We start from the raw sequence: 18960 nt of genomic DNA, 5'->3' as shown, positions 1-18960 counted from the left end.
TGTTTCGAGGCGAGAGATGGCCGATTTGCAGTGTCGTTCGCTTGGTTGATGGATAATTGACTTGCTTTTGAGGTACATGTACCTTGCCTTCAGTGACCCGCTTCTTGGCAGTTCCGGTTCCGTGAATGTTCGCTGTTGCCGTGAACCCCACGTCGAAGTCCTTCTTCAGCGCTCGTCTCCAGCGATCGGGTTTTCTCTGTCACGGCTTGTCTTCAATGCTGCCCCATCGGCGATAGAGGAAAGCATGGGTATCTCGACTGGCTGGCCCCTAGACGACGCTTGTCGTCATCAAAGCCTCCTGCCTAGCCGTAGTGGTGCCTCGCCCTTGTCTGCCATGCGCGCGAGGGCTGTAGCGGCCCAAAGCAAGGCTGGCTAAATGGAAGCCGGCACCATACGCGGACCCAGACGATGCCGACGTACAATGGCGTAGCTGGCCAGTATAGTTGCATGCTGGGTGCTTGCTGGCAGTGTTTCTGAGACCTGGCGAGGGCGGGGAGGGAGCAAAGAGGGGGCAGGGAGTTGGGCGGTGGGCGGCGGCAGGATTGATTGACACTGATTCACAGGCAAGACAGGGTCACTGACTTGGCAGGCAAGAGGGACCTGACCGGAGTGGCCAGAACTGGGAAGTGGGGCACGACTCGCGACTTCCTTGGCTGACGCTAACTGACTTGACTTGTACTGCACGCACAGTGCGTTGTGTCCCAACTAGTCAGCGACACTGTATCGGCGACCCCGTCGTCACTACCTGCCCGCTTACCATACCTAAGGTACCTATCCCGCCCCCCCACCTCTCCACATGATGACGATTATGTCATCAAAATGGACCGTCAACTGCTCCTTCCTGAGACGTCCTCAACTCCTGACGAGTTCAAGTCCAGGCAACAATATCGAGCCACATATCACAACGGGTATCTTGCTTGGACTTAAATTGTATGCATTCATCTATTCATCCACCATTGTTGCACACCTTGAGACACCACCAAACATTGGATATCATGCCTCGCTCTACTCAGCCATCATCTTACCCTCCGTACCCTCGGCTCCAAAAATCTCAGCCTTGGCCGAGCCAAACTTCCTGGTCGGCGTGAGGTGGGCGAACAGGTAGTCCAGTTCCTCATATGTACGACCCTTGGACTCGGGAAGACGGAAGAACGCCCACACAAACACTGCGAACGCGGTGCTCCCCCAGATGAATCCCGTGTACCCACGCAGGTTCAGCTCGCCCGGGTTCATAAAGTACGGCTGCAAGACCTGCGAGATGACCGAAATGACATAGTACGAGTTACGCGCCAGGCAAATCGTCTTTTGCCTCAGTCGCGTCGAGCCAATCTCGGCCGGGATGGCCCAGCCCAGTTGACCCGCCGACAGCTGGAAGACAAAGGTCCACACGAGCGTCAAGACTGCCTGTACCATACCCACCGAGTTGCGATCCGTCCAGACGTTCAGGATGCCAATAATGTACAACACTGTGGCCATGGTGGCCATGCCGCCAAGGTAGATGCGCCGGCGTCCGAAATAGGGCATGAGGCAAAACCAGTTGACTAGCGTGCCGACGAGCGCCATGGCCGTGCCGCCCGTGTTGAGGTAATACGTCTGGTCCGTGTCGAGTCCGACCTGCTGGAAGAAGTAGGTCGAGTTGTATGCAAATGAAGAGCCGGCGAGCACCTGTCCGGCAAAGGCCACGCACGCAATCTCCGTGCGCCGCAGTTCGGTACCTCGGAAGCAGTCCCAGTAGCTCGTGCCGGCTGTGAGCTCAATCTCGACATTGTTGGTGTGCACAATCTCGGCCAGTGTTGCCTTGACGCTGAACTTGGACGACCCATCGGTCACGTCGTCGCGCTGTAGCCGGCGCAGTGACTTCTCGGCATCCTCGAGGCGGCCCATGCGAACCAGGTGCCACGGCGACTCGGGCGCAAAGCTGAGGATAGGGATCAGGAAGGCGGGCCACGTCCACTGCAGAGCAAAGGGAATTCGGTACGCCCACTCGTCGGGCCGGTCGACGAGGCCTGCGAGCACGCCCGCAGCAATAAGCTGGCCGATAATGAAGCACATGTTGGTCCAGCTCGTGAGATAGACGCGCAGGCTCATGGGCAGAACCTCGGAGGCGTAGGCCGGCGCCGACGTGGCGAAGACGCCCCAGGGAAGGCCGCAGAAGAACTGACCGATCATGAGGATGACAATGCTGTGGGCGAAGAAGGTCATAAAGATAAAGGCCGACAGCACAAACAGCGAGATGATGAGGATTCTCTTCTGACCAAATTTGGCAACGAGGTAACCGTTGAGAAGGACGCCAATGAAGCAGCCCACGCCGCTGGCGTTACTGAGACCGGCTTGCCACGGAGCTGACAGTTGGTGCTTGCCGTTATCATCGATATACTGGCCGTACTTCTTGGCGAATTGGGGGTAGGCGTAAAAATTGCCTATCAGGATTGTGTCGTAACCTATCGGCCGACTCTGTCAGTACTCTCTCGTTGCGTCGAAACTTCAGGTCCAACAGGGGATCACAGAAAGGGGAGAGGTGAGACGCACCTTCCATAATGACACACATGGACACCATCAAACTCCAGAAGATAGCCATGGGATAGGCACGCAGAGCCTCTTTCAGGGTGATGGCATGCTGCGCTTCAACAGCCTCTTGGGCGCGGGCCGCCAGGACGGTGGGCTCGCTGAGGGTAGCATCTTCGATCTGGACATTGTCCATCTTCTCCGTGGTACCGGCCATCTTCAATACCGCCACAGTTGGCTGGTGATAGTCGCAGTAGTGGTGATGCTGCTCGTCCACTCGATCCCTGAAGACAGATGAGAGAGAGACCCAAGTGGTTGTTGATGCCGTGAGTGGAGAGAGTGGTATGATACTTCAGAGAGAAACCGTCGTCTCAGATGGCGAGGGCAGTCATTTCCTATATAGACATGACGACGGTGGAAGGCCATGTATGAGGGACGATGGACGACGAGGCGATGTTGTTCATGGATGGTCAAACAAGTCTGGGCGTTGGCGCAAAATTCGCGGCATTCAGCCCGCCTCTAGACTAGCCTGAGTTGTCATTTGTCCCCAACCTTGGGGCTCGCCTGTCGATAAACATCACGCTAGAGATGTTTAGTCCGGGGCAGGAGGTCTGGGGATCGAATGCGATGCAGTGCGGGGGCTCCGCGTGAGTGCGACCATGAGAGGTTCCGGGAGGTAGAGATCATCGTCAGTCATCCATGGCAGCGCAAACACACGAGTCAAGTATGCTAACCCGCACCAAGGTTTTCTTTTCGGCGGAAAATTTGTGCGGAAAACTCGTGCGGAAAACTCGACACTAATGCCACGCGAACAAGTCTTTCACAGCAAGTGATCGAGCATAGAATGCGACGTTGGTGACAAGAACCATTCAGTTGCATCCATGATTGGGCCGCTGAATCTCTCGCTCGCCGAAATGCCCAGGGGCTCGAGCTGTCAACCAAACACTCCCACGTGAGGAGTTGATCGATGCTCGAAACTTTGCGGGGCAATGCATAAATTCGCCGAAATGCCCCTCATTCTCCCCGTACCGTTCGTATATGGGTGTTTTCCGCAAGTAAACCGACGAGTTTCCCTGCCATTCCCCGCCGCTTCTCGGCTTCGACGGCTTCAAGAGAACATTCTACGGCACAAAGTCTATTAAGCTCGACGACCCGAGCAAAGAGGTGCCGGTATACTCCCTTCGTCTACAATCATGTTGCATAGCTTGATCTCAAGCCCGAGGCTCTTTCTTCCGGCCTTGTTCCGATCCTTGGTCTAAATTACTTGCCCAAGACTCAATCCTGGACCAGGGCATCCCTTGTCGGATACACGCACATAGAGCTTCTCCGCCATTCATCGCAATCATGGCACCACTTGCCACAACGTCCACCATCGTATCTCTAATAAGTGTTGTCAGCGCCCTGAACAATGGCCTCGCAAGGACGCCACAGATGGGATGGGTACGTGCGTCCCTCTGTGCCGGCGACAGACATGCTCACCGTATCAGAACAACTGGAACGCACTCGGGTGTGACGTCTCGGAGGCTCTGCTCCTAGACACATCCAAAAAGCTTGTCGACCTTGGCCTTCGCGACCTGGGCTACAACTATGTCGTCCTCGACGACTGCTGGTCCGGCGGTCGTGATGAGGATGGCTTCCAGTACGAGGACCGCACCAAGTTTCCGAGTGGCATGAAGGCGGTCTCGGACGCCATTCATGACATGGGCATGCTCTTTGGCATGTACGGCACCGCTGGTGAGATGACCTGCGCCCGCTACCCGGGCTCTCTCGACTGGGAAGAGAATGATGCCAAGTCCTTCGCAGCCTGGGGCGTCGATTATCTGAAATACGACAATTGCTATTCCATGGGTCGCCACGGGTCCCCCAAGATCTCCTTCGACCGTTTCAACACGATGCGCAAAGCTCTGAATGCCACCGGCAGGCCGATGGTCTACTCTCTGTGCAACTGGGGCGAGGACTACGTCTACTCTTGGGGCGTTTCCATTGCCAACTCGTGGCGCATGTCAGGCGACATCTACGACTCGTTTTCGCGGCCCGACGTGCTTTGTAGCTGCGAAGACCCGAGCAACCCGTTGTGCACATCGTGGGGCACGCACTGCTCTGTGTTGAACATCCTCAACAAGGTCGCCGCATATGCTGACCGCGCGCAACCCGGCGGCTGGAACGACCTCGACATGCTCGAGGTCGGGCAGGGTGGCATGACGGATGACGAGTACAAGGCGCACTTCACCATGTGGGCGCTCGTCAAGAGCCCGCTGCTCATCGGCACCGACCTGAGGAAGCTCTCTGCCTCGGCGCTGACGATTCTGAATAACCCGGCTATCATCGCTGTGAGCCAGGACCCGGCGGCGAGGTCAGCCCTGCGCGTGGCCATTGACTACGACGTCAAGAAGGACAAGTACGGCGTCGGCGAGACGCAAGTCTGGAGTGGGTGGTTGGCAAACGGTGACCAGGTCGTTGCATTTTTGAACGCGGCGGACGAGGACCGTAAGATGAAGATTGATCTCGAGGAGGTCTTTGTTAGGGATGGTCCGGGGGGCTCGGCGGAACAGGTGCAACATGAGTGGCAAATTTATGATCTCTGGGCTAACCGCATGTCTGATGACGTTGCGGAGGGTCTTGTCGACGCCAGTGAGAAGAAGGATGGAGACAAGGCGGCGAATCTGTTCGAGATAACCAAGTGGTATAATTCGACTGAGCTGCCGTACAAGGAGGGCTTGCTCAAGGACGATGAGCGTCTTTTCGGCAAGCATATTGGTTCAGTCAAGGCAAGGGGCGTCATTGAGGCCAAGGTGCCGAGGCATGGTGTTGTTGCCTACAGATTGAGGACCAAGGCCCCGGGGTTGAAGAGGTACTCCATGACCAAGGAGGAGCTGTAGATGCTTCCATATGATGTTGTGCGGGAACCCCGTGAAACAACTGAGATCCAGACTCATACCACCCAAGAGCACTTCGAGTCGTTGCTTCAATGCCGTTTGACTGCCTGAACGTATTATTCCGAAGAAGAAGCCAAGAAAAACCTGGTGGTTGACAGATGAATCTGATAGAACCCTGGGTTTCCTGCTTTCAACCGCGGATGATGTGAGTTCTGGACACTAAAAGTATACATGCGAGAAGCACAGCCTTAGCACATTATGTGAAAAGTCTCATTCAAAGCCGACGTGAGCGAATCAAAAAGTTAAGGTTCAGCTGAAGCGCAACTTGTCTAGCCTATACAGTAAACGTCTCTACCGCAAGGATAGTTGTCAAAGCAAAGAGCTGCACCCAGGTCATCCTCTTTCTATCAACAAGGCACACGGATTCCTAAAGTCAGGGGCATAGCAACACCTCCTCACTCAAGTCTCATCTCTGCTCACTTGTGCAGCCTCGGCGCCCTCTCAGGATCCCTCCAAAACAAGCACTGTTCCCTCCGCACGGCATCTTCCTCCACAGCCGGTCCACCAGGCTGCACAACAAGCTGCTTGGGCGGGGTCGAGTCGACGCCGTAGCCCGATGGCGCATAACCAGGCCACTCAGGCGTGCCGCTAGCCCTGTACGTGTTCGGGTCGCCAGAAAGCACAAAACTGGCGAGATAGGCGTGGAACGCGCGGCCCTGCTCGGGGTACTGCGTGCCGGGCTCGTCCCAGGCATACGTGCGGTCGATGGCGTGCGGGATCCCCTGCCACGCGGGCGCGCCGTTGTTCGTGTCCCACCGGAGCTTCCACGTTGGCGCGCCCGCCGCCGACGTCCTGTATGCCGTCTCTTGCACGGGGCAACGGTAGGCAAAGTCCGTCCAGGCGGCGGCGAGGCGGTTGTACTGCGTGCTGTTGGGGGAGTTTGCGTACGGGGAGCTCGCGTCCGTCGCCGGGTCGGGATACAGCTTGACGAGGAGCGCGAGGTCCTTCTCTGTCAGATCGGGGGCCGACGTCTTCATGAAGGCGACGAATTCGGCTTCCGTCTCGAGGGTCCCGGGGATGAACCCCTTTGCCTCGTCCGTTGCGGACGTCGCCAGCGTCGGGACGTGGAAGAATGTCTCGTCATATCCGGACTGAGATCCGGCCTTCTCGAAGAGCGCTGCGTTCTTGACCGGCTGCCATGGCCAGGTGATGACGGGGTTGTACTTGGCAAATACTTCGTACCCGGCGTCTCGGATCCGGCCGACGTCGGTGCTGCGGAGGCACTTGAAGACATCCTTGCTGCGTGCTTGGCCATCGCATCCTACGGACGAGAGAAACTCGACGTACTGAGTCTGGTAGAGGGGATATGTGGCGTTGGGAAAGGTTCTTGCTGTCACGGAACCGGACTCGTAAATCACGCGGGCGAAGAGCTTCTCTCCAGCTGTCGTGCCGTAGTCATGAAAGTGGTGGATGCCTATGAGATCAGTTTTGTCAGGGTGCTGTCACAAACTTCCACCCCAATGGCAGACTTACCAACCGCGTGCCCTCCAGCGCTGAGTCCGCCCAGCGTCACAGTCTTCGGATCGGCTCCGAACGACGCGGCATACCTCTGAACGAAGCGCAGGAGCAGCTGCTGGTCCAGCACACCAAGGTTTAGGAGGTCTGCATCCTGGAGAAGCTCCGAGGGCAGCGATCCCAGGGGGCCGAGACGATAGTTGAAAGTGATGACAACCAGGGGCTCCTTCGAGTTCGCGACAAAGGCAGCGCCGTCGAAACCCTGCTGGTTGCCATGGTTGAATGCGCCACCGTGGACCCATACAAGCGTGGGAAGCTTCTCGTCCAGCGGAACACCTTTGGTTCTGAACACCTCAAGCTGAAGACATGCTTCAGACTGGCTTTCCGGGGGAACTGATGCCGTGGCCCGCTGGATGCATGACTTGCCGCTCTTTGTGGAGGCCTTTGTGCCTCGAAAGGCCTTTGGCCAGTCAGGTTTCTGAAAGCGCCTGTTGCCGATGGGCTGCTTCGCATAGTCAATGCCTAACCAAGCATCGACGGTCGAGGCCAGAGGTTTGCCGCTGACTGTTTCGTTGACGACGGTGCCGTAGAACGAACCGTAACCCTTCAGGGTGACTTGGTTGTAGACGGGGGCCGGCTTGGCTGAGACGAATTCAGCAGCCGTCGCGACGGCGAAACAGAAGAGTGTGGTAGCTTTCATCGCGTGTGTGAAGAACACAGTACCGGTCTCTCCGGTCGTTCAGTCAGGTAGACGAAAACCCGCGCAAGTCAGCCGAAGCTGGCGGCCAGGGAAGATGCTCATTCCGCTTTATACAACATCAAACCCTCAAGTTGGTCGAAGGGGCCGAGTCATATCTCCGGGGATACTCCTCTGGTCCGCTATACTAGGTGCCGGATGTCGCTCGCACGTTTGCTACGCAATCAACCATTGGATTTTGATGGCCAAAGGTTCCCACAGCTTCTGATGGTGCCATTCAATGGGTCAAGCTTCAAATTGAGCCATGGCCGGCATTAAGCAAGGGGGTCCCGGGAATGACGTAGAAAAGAGCTGCGAAGTTGATTGCCGACGCCCCTCATTCTTTATTAGTGCCCCCGGCACCTTTATTTAGCACCCCTCTTTGGATCCGGGGTAGACTGATTGTCCCTGGTCACACTTCTGAAATCCGGCCGCACGTCGGTGTACACGTTGGCATGGTAGAGATCATGCCGAATCGGGAAAATCATTTTCCTCAAGGCAAGCAAACACAGCTAAAGGCCCCTCACTTGGCCATGCTTCGGCTCGAACGGCCTGTCGGGCTGCCAGGATATCACCGAGTTGCCATGCTTATGGACCAGCCATCTCACCACACGACCTTGGATCCTTTTTCCTGGCCATACCTCAGGGTTCTGTCTAGCATGGAAACAACTAATATCAACTGTTTTGCGTCTAGGCACAGGTCAATCTCCGCCAAGGCTGGTAAGACTCTACAAGTCACTTGGCCCAATGTCGTGACCAAAATGCGATCGTGTCGAGCTCCAGGGGCTGCCATAGCGGACGCGTCCTTGATGTTCCTGACGACGATAGGAATATCCATCACGTCAAAGTTTTTCATGAAGAACTGCAAACTACACTAGTCATCCGCGAGGACTTTTCTCTCAGAATCCATCAGTACACTTCGAATGACATTCCTGCACTCCCAATCTTCGACCGTCTGCTGCGCAAGGATCCTGCGCTCCTCGGCATCAAGCTCTCGACGGGCTCGGTCAACATCCTCCAGCTCCAGTGTGATGCGGGCCTCGAGAGCTACGATGTTCTGTCCCAATGCCCTAGCTTCTTCCTCAACCTCAGATATGAGCTCTGCCAGCACCGCCGAACGCGCAGTATCCTGCAACGCTTCGGCTAGACTCAACGCGGACGTGATGATGCGACTAGTATCCCCTGCGGTGATGGGCAGTCTATGCACAGGGGTATGCCTCAGCTCGGAGAGTTGGGCAAAGATGCGTCGAAGCGTGTCTTGTGGAACGCTCAACGCGTTGTCAGGAAGCTTGGGGAAGTTTTCCTTGAATACTTTGGCCCAAAGTCTTGGCGCCATGTCGTCCATTCAACGGCCACGGCACAGTCCCAGTCTTTGGCCCGCAGGACGTCGGGGAACCACTTCGTCGCAAAGTCGAAGCAGCACTCTTCAGCTATGCGCTGCGTCGTTTCGAGTACAAAATGCTGTGCTTCGTAAGGGAAACAAAACGAGTGCAAGGTTGGAGTCGACGGTGCGTCGTGTTTCATAGTAGAAGGAAACAAATCTGAAATACTAGCCAGGGTCATCTGCAAAAGGGTGATATCTGAGGAACTAACCCGCAGTAGCTTGTGTAAAGCCGTGGTTGTCAGTCGCAGAACCGGGCGGCGCGCTCTTTCCCCCCTTTACAGCCTGGGTATTTTCCTGAGACGCGTCGGAGACCGTCGAGGGACTCCTCACAGGCTCTGAACTGCTGGCCTTGGGCGTTTCGAGCTTCGGGACAGGATCCTGTTGCACCGGACATGGATCAGCAAACTCGGCGTCAGCCCGGTCTTCGGACTCGAAAACTCCAACTGTGCACAAGTGTTGCACGATCTCGAGTATTTTTTCGTGAGAGAATCCTAGCGAAACAAGGCCAAGATTCGCTTTATGGATATTGAGTGCCTTCCGTATTGCCTTGGCTTTCTTGACTTTGGAACGGCTGCCCTTGAAATCGACCGGCAAGCTAGGTGAACGCGTTTCTGGTTAGAAAGCGAATACTTCATGTTCGCACCTGATTGCGTTTGGGGGAAGAAAAGATCTAAAATCAAAGGAGAACTCGGTGACTGGGGTTCCTGAAGGGGAGAACACCAATAGATTGTGTGATATGCATTGTGTCACGGGTTGGGCCCGTTGACGCTGTATAGGCATTCACCTTGTGCCATAGTTTAGTTCCAGGCAACCTCCTGTCCTATAGAATACCTAGCTACCTTATGCAATACACACCTTCCTTTCGCACTTGACCCCCTCCAACAGAAACAATGTCGTTGATTCAGCACGTATCCTTCAAGCTTAAATGGATAGCTGCCGCGAGGCACTTACGACTATGTGAGGGCTGACAGGAGCCCCTTTCGGGCCAGCCGTAGCACATTGGTAGGCCTCCCGCATATGGCTTGTTGGCCGAGTGGATGGCAAGTATCAGCCTGTGGCATCCCATAACCTAAGACATGAGGTAGCCGAATATTTATCATCATCATCAAGGCAATCACCGCTTTCATGAAGCATGGTCGATCTAGCATGAGGGGTATGCGAATCTTATGTGAAACGGCGTTGACGTGGGTTGACACATCCCAAGCGGAGGTTTTGATCAACCAACCTGGAAAGGCCTCGGTGCCTGCCACTGGTAAACTTAAGTCAAGTGGCAACCAAAGCGAGGTTTTCCAAGCCGGGAACATAAGCAGCAGAGCTCGTCAAGTTGGTTGCACAGAAGGTTAGGCTATAAAACGGGTGAACTTGACCGAACGCTGATGGTCAAAACCTGAAAGGTTGATACGATTGGAGAGATGCAAGATGTGATTCAATTCCTCTTCCTCTTCTTTGAATAAGCTGACTTTTATACAAGACTTTGACACAATCCACGATCCATAATTGGTAATTGATTGCAAGGTGCAAAGCGTTTTGCAGAAACAGAGAAGGCGGCTCTCTCAAGCTGATAGTCGTACAAATAGGAGTAGCTTCGAAGCTCGGAAACAGAAGCGGAAGCAACACATTGCCTGATTTGACAGACTGGTTATAAGTCAGCAATCCCTCTTAGTGGAGAGAGACGGCATTTTATTCTAGAGCCGTGAGCGTCTGCCCGACGTTGGCTTTGGTTGAGCCAGGGGAAGCAGACTCATCGTCAGAAGGAAGCTCCTCGATAAAACCAGGCTCCGGAAACACGGGCTGACGATGCGAGCGAGTCGAGAAAAAAGGAATCGGGTCTTCGAATGAGTAATGAGACTCTCGTGGTTTATTGCCGGGCTCATATCTGCCATCGCATCCAGAAGTTGAAGGTCGAACACCTGAGTGCTCAGGATTGGCAGGACCTCGGAACGCGTTGGAAGACCGCGGATGCTGGCTAGTTGAGCGCTGGGAGCTCATGTTGGCGAAGTAGTGTGCACGTTCGCGCGCTATCCGCTGTTTCTCTTGGTATGAGGCCCCTGAGCTATGAATGTACGTCTCATTTGGGGCGAACGAGTTGTGAGCGTATTGTTGAGGTCGATAACCATGCTGAGGTGTGTCACACTGCGCAGAATACTTGCGATCTGGAGCCTGACCTTGAGACATGTACTCTACGAATGGATCAGAAGTTCCGTTAGAGTCTTGAGCAACCTTCACAGCCTTTGCTTGTGGGTGCAAAGAAGCACCTGAGCCTTGAGCCACCGGCGGTGCTGAGTCCTCGTACTTCCGTTGACGGACGTGTTCAGTTTCGTGGAAAGCTTGAGGAAATTCGGGAGCAGGCTTTGTAAAGGTCTTCCGAGGACGCCGAGCTTTCTGCCCCTGCCCATTGATGAGAGGCGAATGGTACTGGGCAGTCTTCACAACAGCTGGCGCAGCTTTCATGCGCCGTTCGACAGGCGGCGGCTGATCTTCTTCCACAACCGCGGCCATCACAGGCTTTGGTTCGAGAATGACATCGGCTGAAACCGTTGAAGCCTTACAATCGCTCTTGCTTGTGTCCGAGTCTGATTCTACAGTTGGTTGTCTGTAGATAGAACTTGGCGTCGACGGTGAAGCCTCCTTAACCAAACCTTGTCCATGGCTACGACGACGCCGGTGACGACCGAGTGGGTGAGAAGCTTTGTGAGAAGTAATCGCGGTACTTTTCGTCGGTGTGTAAGGCCCCGGTGTCTTTGCAACTCCAGCAGAAGAGCCTTTGGCCACGCTGGACCGTACCTTGGTGTTAGAAGGCTTCGCGGCGTTAGCAGGAAGGCAGTAGTATCTTCATCTAGAGCTAACATACCTTTTTGACAGGCTCTTCATTGAGCATTTCGCTCTTCTTACTTCTCTGAAGCCGGCAAAAGCTGCAGATGTTGGGCACAGGCTTTCCTTCACCCACGGGGTGCTGTTTATGGAAATGGGCAGACCGGGCAAAGCCGCAACCCCAGCACAGATGCCCGAAAGCATCCACTGGGTATTTTTTGCCGTCGCAGTACTTCTTGAGGCACGGCTGGCAAAGATTTTTCCAGGCCGTATCGCTGGCACTCTGCGCTCTCTCTACCTGATGCCTCGTGGCTCGTCGAATGCCGCATCCTGCGCAAAAGTGCCCGTCGAGCATCATACTTGACCGAGATCTGCCTTCGAGAGTATTGTCGCGAACTTGAAGATCAGTGGCATCGACGACCGTCTCGTCGTCTGACAAGAAATCCTTGCCCCCCTGGTTGCCTACACTGTTGGATGCACAAAGCGGGCGTCGTGTCGAATCAGTCATTTCCTTATCTGGCTGCTTGGATCCAACAATCTTGGAGCTCTCCAGCTTGTGAGTGTAGTCCTTCTCGAATTCTGCTATTGCTTTGCGGAACTCTTCCTTTGGGAGAGGATTGTGTCTATGCTTGGAAGTTGGCTTCACGTCCTCAAATATAGAAAACGTAGACTCCGTCATGTCGGAAGGACCCAGTCGGTAGTTTCCCGTTGATGTTGACTCGGTACGGCAAGTTGAGCTGTCTGAAGACGACTCTTTCTGACCCAATGTTATTCTGCGGCGATGAATGGTGGCACGAGACTGTTGCTTGGGATGGCGCTCGTCAGTGTCGCTGGAGGTGCTGCTGGTGTCGCTGTCTTCATCAGAGCTGACTGCACCGCGAATCTCGAGCTCAGAAGGATATGGTGACGAGACGTAACCTGATCTGCGACCGCCTTGGCCATTTCTACGTTGAGGATAGACCTCCACGTTGTAGAGATCTCGCGGTGTGGTATCGCGTAGGTGCTTGCGGCTCGAAGATCGCGCCACCCTCTGATACTTGTCTCCTTCGCGGCGGGACGAGATACCCAGTGCTTCCCCAAGGGTAGCAAGGATGGAGCCCTTATTATGCCGCCGACTCTCGTTCATACTGTGCTGTCGTCGTAGCCCCTTCGTATTGTATGTTGTGTGCGATGCAGCCTTCGATGGGTAGGTGGTTAAGCTAGAAGAAGAGGGCTGTGAGGAAAGATCAAGGTTGGCAATACTGGTCCAGCGTCTGTGGGAAAAAAAAATATTAGAGAGCTGTGCCCAAAGCGTGGGGAGAGAAGAATGTAGCAGAGGGAACGGCAGGAGCTCGGAGAGAAGTGCCGCTCTTGCAGGGCTTGACCTCCACAGGCCGCTCAAGGAAGGCGCGTGGTGATGTTTTGATTTTAGACCACTAGTCGGGAAACATAGATCGGGATGACAAGTGCCATGAAATCAAACGTACCGAAGACCTTTCTTGAGACGTACGAATGACTTCCTTTTCTTGACTTCTGGACCCGACATTATGCACTTGATAGCTAAAGCGCAACAAGTCAACGAGTGTTGGTGTCTTTGCAGCACATCATTGGTGGTTGTAAGAGTGGGGGTGAAGATGAAGCCAGGAAGAGTGTACTTCTTGGTTTGTGTTCAGAAGTGATTCATAGAGGATGGTCTGCTTGGTTTGGACAAATCATGTCCGCGGTAGCCGTCGAGCCACCGCCATTCGCAATGTTTTCCTTGGATGAGGACGCTTGGCCAACAGAAAGCGTTTACGACGCCCATCGCACGCTAATGTTGTCAAATAGTACATTTGGTATACAACTACCAGAGCCAAGTCTTCTGCTTTTGTGTCTAGGTACATGCCGGGCCTTCTGCCGATCGGCTGATGGTATCCCCCAAGCCCATGTCCTCCAAGCCAAAGTAAAGGAAATATCGAGGTAAGCTCCCGTGATGAGCTCTTGTCGTCAAGTCATCGCTACACGGCGGCTGTTGGCTCGCTCGCCCGCCTGCACTTCTAGTCCGACCGCAGAACGCGGGGTCCACGCTTCTTGATGGCCTTCTTCTTCTTTTGGCCCTTGTTGAAGGCGCTGACGGCCGCGTGGTCACGGCCAATGTTGTCGAGGTCCTTGACCTTGTAAATGCGGATGATCCAGTTCTCGCTCGTGAACGCCTCCTCGACCGTGTCAAGAGTAGGACCTTCCGAGGGAATACGTACTCCACGAACCCTGTCCTGTGCCTGGCCAGCAGGGAAGAGCGTGTGGTAGTTGTAGTAAGACATCTTGTACCTGGACTGTGCATTAGCAACTGCATAGTTTGACAACTCAGGGCAAACTTACATCAAGCTGTTCTTCATAGTGTCAGTGGCGCCCTCGTCGACACGGTACTCGCCACGGGGTGTGAAGAAGCTGCGCTCCTGAACCTCATCAGGCCAGATACCCTCGGCGATACGAACCATCCAGAGGAATTTGTTGATGTCGTCACCGGAGTAGCCGAGAAGACCGCCAAACACAACCAGAACGTAGTCGACCTCGTGCTGGCGCATGATGGGGTAACTGACCTCCTCGCGGGAGGCCATAGCCTTACCAACAGTAGCAATGTGAGTGTTGTTCCAAGTGTTGTTGTCCACGAGAGTGGGGCGGTCAGCCATGCCGCCAATCTGGTAGCCATAGTCCCACCAAGCCATGATCTTGGCGTCCTCCTTGGTGTTCTGGCGGATCCACTGGTACGCCTCGCGGTAGTCATCAATGATGTGCTGGCTGCCGTCGGGCATGCGACTGGCAAGAACGACGGAGGGCGAAGAGTAAGCGTTGGAGGTGACCCAGGTGCAATGAAGGACGAAAAGGAGCAAGTAGGCACCAATGGCACCAACGACAAGACTCTTGGACAGCAGAGTGTAGATACCGACGTAGGGCTTGGTCGTAGACTTCAGTCCCTTGTTTGACTTCTTCGGGGCGGTTTCGGCAGTATCCTCAGCAGCTTCGTAGGCTTCGGCAGAGGGAGACCAGCGGGTCAGGAAGGTGTCAAGAAGCTGCGAGGCGGCCATGGCGGCAGCAACGCAGACACAGGGCGTCAGAGTGAGCATGAGACGAACCATGACACCGGCGAAGTAGCTGCCAAGCACAGCGTACAGCACGAGGAAGATGTGTTCGTCGCGAAGCTCCTGGAAGCAGAGGTAGATACCGGCGGGGAACAGCCAAATCATCATGTTCAGGTCGAAGAAGAATGCAGGCCAGGCAGTGGGCTGGTGCTCTGAAACGGACGCGATGATGGGGATGTGAATCTTGGCATAGCCCGTGTCCCACAGGGAGTAAAAGCGGCCACCCCAGGGGGCGATGTATCCGAGCTGAGTCAAGGCAACGACGCCAGCGAGGCCGAGGCCAAAAGTGAGGGCAACCATGGTGTAGAGGAAGTTTTGGAACTGGCGGGCAGGGAGTGCGCTACGGACATAGTCGATGAAGGCCACCAACTGCAAGAATCCGAACATGCCTTTTCTTTGTCAGTTTGACTATCGTCATCAATCTGAGCACCCAGAATTCGACTTACCGAGAGCGGGCATGTGCTCGCTGGTTTTGATGGGCAGGAAACCGACAAAAGGAATGTTCATAGCGGCCACGGTGCCAAGGGCATACCAAGTCGTGTACGAGACGTACAGCCTGGTGCTGTACCTGCCCGTGGCGACGAGCACGAGGGCGTGGACGGGCAGCATGTTGGTGATGAAGGCGTAGCCACCCCACGAGGCAACCATGTATCCGTAGAAGAGGGCACACAGAGAGGCCCAAAGGATAGAACCGAGCTTGAGCGCCTTGATCCAGAGGAAGAAGGTAAAGACAAGCAGGAAGATGGCGATAGCCTCGTTATCGTAGCTGCCAGCCACGGAACGTGAGATGTAACCGGGGGTAATACCCATGAAGGCCGCGGCGAGAAGACCGGCGGAAGGCGAGGTGGTCATCTCGTTGGTAAGAAGGTAAGCTGCGAAAGCCGTCAGGCCCGAGAAGGCCGGCGCCAGGAGGACGCAGATGTTGCGGATATCGACGGGAATCGTAAGGGCTCGGAGAGCATGGTAAATGGCACCGCTGGTGACCATGAGACCAGGGTAGAGAGTTCCTCCGGTGACCCGACCAAGAGGGTGCCAAGTGCGGTCATCAAACCAGTCCCAGAAGCTGTAGACTCCATTGGCAACGAGATATTTGGTGGCCCGGAAGTTGAACCACGGGTCGACTGGGTTCGGGGTCAGTACGACATTCTAGTATTCGGGGGGAGAGCGGGGAATCGGCAACAACGAACATTCGTGGATGATGGATTCAAAACCTATTGGCAATCAAGATTAGCGACGTTATCCTTAAGCTGCAGTCATGTGTGCGCTGTCAATTGAGGACACAATAATGAGGTGGGAGTGGTCTTCGTGGCCAGCCTATTTGGACTTTGGGGGAGGAGCACTTACGAATGACAGAGAACAGACGGCTTGCAACGCCAGCTGCCGCAATCAGGAGTAAGATGATCACGCGTAAGAAGCTCCTTGTCTTCTGTGTGCTGCCTCCGAAGGAGGTTTCCACTGTTTGGGCCGACATTGTGGCCGTGAATGGTGGAAAGACAATGCTGAAGTTGGGAGACGACGTGGTGGGATTGATGTCGTCGATGAACGCTCCAGGCGTGCAGAAGGACAGCTTGAGCTTCTGTGACCCCGTATACACGCAATCTTGCAGGGGTGCAGAAGGGGGAAAGTCCGGCTACATACATAGTGAGGTGGAACCGCAATACATTTCGTTTTGCTACATAATAATCAGCCAATCTTTCGCTTTGTTGCATTGACCATGCAGATGAGGACAAAGAGCGATGATGATGGTCAACGAATGGATGCTGGCTCCCGTGTTCTTGTTGACGATATGGAATGCACTTGGAGGTGGCGTGAGTTGGCCATTTTGTTGTGGACAATCACACCTCATACAAGTCTTCACAGGCACTGTGTATACCGTGTGCAGGCCAGCTCGGCGCAGCATCCAGAAAGCAGATCACGTCACCACATCACACCCTTGAATCCCATGACTGCATTATTTCAGTCATCTAGTCGAGCCTATTGTACACATGTACATCCAGTCAAGCGGAGGCAAAAGGAAATGTCTATGCCATGGCGTTCGAGCGCAACACCTTTCGGAGCTGCCCACCCGATGAAAGTCCCGCCACTCTATCCCTCAATGCTCGTGGGAGAGCATGTCGTGTCCCTGCGCAGAGCCCTCCTCAATTCTGGTTGCGTCTTGTCCCTTCGCGTTCCTCCACATTCATCCTCACACTCATTTCCATTACGGGTTTTCCTTCGCCAGGTTGGTGAGATAAGCCTCAAGATCGAACTTAGGGTCCAGCGGGTCCTGGTTGGCTATTGACAGGTTAGCTTTGGTAGACCACATGCGCAAGGCAACGAGAGGTCGTCGAGATTGAAGAGCAGCCTCGGTGGCTTCGCTCGCATGGACCCGTGTGCCAACTACGAGAGTCGTACCTGAGCTGGTCGTCGCGGCGGCGACGGGAGAGTTCTTCTTGGCGTATTCGGCCTTGGCCTGGTTGATGAGCTGCTGCTTGTGGTCGTACTCCTTCTGCGCCGCGGCGGCCTTCTGGCTAGCAGTGATGGATCGCTGGTGGGAGAAGCCCGTAGAAGATACCCAGGCCGAGGGCAGTGTAGCGAAGGACCTGTAAACCGAGTGACGGGTTAGCGATCAAATCAGTGCTACCAAGAATCGATCGTCGACGCTTGTAAAAATCGTTCGGATGGATGGATGGAGGAAAGTTGCAGTCGGCGCAGGGGTTGAGGTTTTGAGCTGTGAGGCGGGAAGCCTGAACGGCGAGGAAGAGGCCACTAGGCCAGGAGGCGCGGCTCGACGTACGTTGACTCCGGATGAGGCAGACATGGCGAAAGTTGTCTGGGGAGATGCGACTGGATTTCGAGTGATGTGGGAGGATGATCGGGCAGCGCGCGGGTCGACAATGGCAGTCAATTGGCCCGTGGGAGGGAGTGATGCTAGGACGTTGAAGTGCGAAGTTTTGGTAAAAAGCTCGGGAGAAACCGCAGATTTTCCGGTCCTTCCATTGACCTCGTTGCTTGTCACTCCAATCCGCCGGCCCGCTGGGAGCTTGGACGACAACCGCATCCGCGGCCAGCCAACAGCGCTTCGAGCTGGATGCTTACGTGATATGGAATGATTTCCCCGGCCATTTGCCGTCTCCAGTCACGTGCCAAATCAGGCACGTCCCGCGCGCCTGAGCTTGTCGCAGATGAAATGCCCCGTGGTGGTTTAGTTCGTACCTTGAGTGGATACAGGGGGGCAGCTGTCCACCTCAGGGACAGACAGGGGTCGTTTCCTCCACTGACGCCGCTGGATCGCGACGACGTGGGCTTGATGAAAGTTCCCCGAGCAAACACGCCTCAACACTTGTCACGAGCTCCACCCCTATCGCTCCAGAAACTCGCTGCTGGACGTGACTTCAACACAACACACCATCACCGCCTGGCTCCTGACTGATTGCATCGACCAATCTGTGAGATTCCACCGTCTCCCTAATCATCGACGCTTAGAACCGGCAGCTCCCGTCATGGGAGTAGGGAGTCGGCAACATGCAACAACGTCGTGAAGAAATCCTGGCCAAGAAGGCAAAGCTCGCAGAACTCAAGCGGCAGAGGGAGCTCCGAGCAAACCAAGCAACAGCAACTCGCCAGAGCATAGGCAGCCCCAGCGAGGTTTGTAGCTATTCCTTTCTCCATAGCGTGTGCCATCAACATGTACCTAGTACCCAAGTCCTAACACAACATTTTCTATTGTAGCTCATCGCACCACAACCGGGGCGTGGCGACAATCGCCGCGATATCGAAGCTTTGATCAATACCCTCGTTGGAGAAAGTCGCCCTGGATCCACGACCACAGGAGGCGCGGCATCGCCGGCGCATAGGGGCAGCCGGCCCAACAGTGTGCTGTCAGCTGGGAGATTAGCAACGAAACATCAGAAGTCGCCATAGCATCTGCGCTGCAGCCCGCGCCTCCGCCTCCTCCTCCGCCACAGTTCTTCACGACTATACCTTTGACCACCGTCTTTGAATGCCCACCCTTCACCTGTCAAGAAGAATCTTCTCTTACAGCCAGGGGGTACA

At 55.0% G+C, this 18960-nt stretch overlaps 8 protein-coding genes across 8 annotated transcripts; 2 read left to right on the top strand and 6 right to left on the bottom strand.

The window, feature by feature from the left end:
- Positions 1-1005: 1005 nt before the first annotated feature.
- On the bottom strand, positions 1006-2722 carry VDAG_03237 (maltose permease MAL31; the record flags this gene model as incomplete). Its single annotated transcript, XM_009657102.1, has 2 exons — positions 1006-2441; positions 2530-2722. 2 exons carry the CDS (start codon positions 2720-2722, stop codon positions 1006-1008), a joined length of 1629 nt encoding a protein of 542 aa, XP_009655397.1.
- A 1127-nt stretch (positions 2723-3849) lies between these two features.
- VDAG_03236 (alpha-galactosidase) lies at positions 3850-5384 on the top strand (the record flags this gene model as incomplete). Its single annotated transcript, XM_009657101.1, has 2 exons — positions 3850-3949; positions 4042-5384. The coding sequence occupies 2 exons, from the start codon at positions 3850-3852 to the stop codon at positions 5382-5384; spliced, it is 1443 nt and encodes a 480-aa protein (XP_009655396.1).
- Positions 5385-5857: 473 nt separating this feature from the next.
- Positions 5858-7596, bottom strand: VDAG_03235 (para-nitrobenzyl esterase; the record flags this gene model as incomplete). The annotated part of the gene is made up of 2 exons (XM_009657100.1): positions 5858-6855; positions 6915-7596. The coding sequence occupies 2 exons, from the start codon at positions 7594-7596 to the stop codon at positions 5858-5860; spliced, it is 1680 nt and encodes a 559-aa protein (XP_009655395.1).
- Positions 7597-8506: 910 nt separating this feature from the next.
- VDAG_03234 (uncharacterized protein) lies at positions 8507-10016 on the bottom strand (the record flags this gene model as incomplete). Its single annotated transcript, XM_009657099.1, has 4 exons — positions 8507-8943; positions 9226-9507; positions 9872-9892; positions 9968-10016. 4 exons carry the CDS (start codon positions 10014-10016, stop codon positions 8507-8509), a joined length of 789 nt encoding a protein of 262 aa, XP_009655394.1.
- Positions 10017-10696: 680 nt separating this feature from the next.
- VDAG_03233 (uncharacterized protein) lies at positions 10697-12953 on the bottom strand (the record flags this gene model as incomplete). Its single annotated transcript, XM_009657098.1, has 2 exons — positions 10697-11815; positions 11868-12953. 2 exons carry the CDS (start codon positions 12951-12953, stop codon positions 10697-10699), a joined length of 2205 nt encoding a protein of 734 aa, XP_009655393.1.
- An 889-nt stretch (positions 12954-13842) lies between these two features.
- VDAG_03232 (oligosaccharyl transferase STT3 subunit) lies at positions 13843-16396 on the bottom strand (the record flags this gene model as incomplete). The annotated part of the gene is made up of 5 exons (XM_009657097.1): positions 13843-14113; positions 14165-15314; positions 15372-16046; positions 16113-16136; positions 16270-16396. The coding sequence occupies 5 exons, from the start codon at positions 16394-16396 to the stop codon at positions 13843-13845; spliced, it is 2247 nt and encodes a 748-aa protein (XP_009655392.1).
- Positions 16397-16858: 462 nt separating this feature from the next.
- On the bottom strand, positions 16859-17725 carry VDAG_03231 (uncharacterized protein; the record flags this gene model as incomplete). The annotated part of the gene is made up of 3 exons (XM_009657096.1): positions 16859-17199; positions 17320-17452; positions 17702-17725. 3 exons carry the CDS (start codon positions 17723-17725, stop codon positions 17126-17128), a joined length of 231 nt encoding a protein of 76 aa, XP_009655391.1. The 3' UTR covers positions 16859-17125.
- Positions 17726-18429: 704 nt separating this feature from the next.
- Positions 18430-18828, top strand: VDAG_03230 (uncharacterized protein; the record flags this gene model as incomplete). The annotated part of the gene is made up of 2 exons (XM_009657095.1): positions 18430-18552; positions 18637-18828. The coding sequence occupies 2 exons, from the start codon at positions 18430-18432 to the stop codon at positions 18826-18828; spliced, it is 315 nt and encodes a 104-aa protein (XP_009655390.1).
- Positions 18829-18960: the final 132 nt, after the last annotated feature.

The sequence above is a fragment of the Verticillium dahliae genome, genomic scaffold (genome assembly GCF_000150675.1).
Source record: "Verticillium dahliae VdLs.17 supercont1.5 genomic scaffold, whole genome shotgun sequence".
Classification (NCBI taxonomy): domain Eukaryota; kingdom Fungi; phylum Ascomycota; class Sordariomycetes; order Glomerellales; family Plectosphaerellaceae; genus Verticillium; species Verticillium dahliae.
Note: the sequence above shows the minus strand (reverse complement) of the source record. Positions and strands in the feature narration are given on the sequence as shown.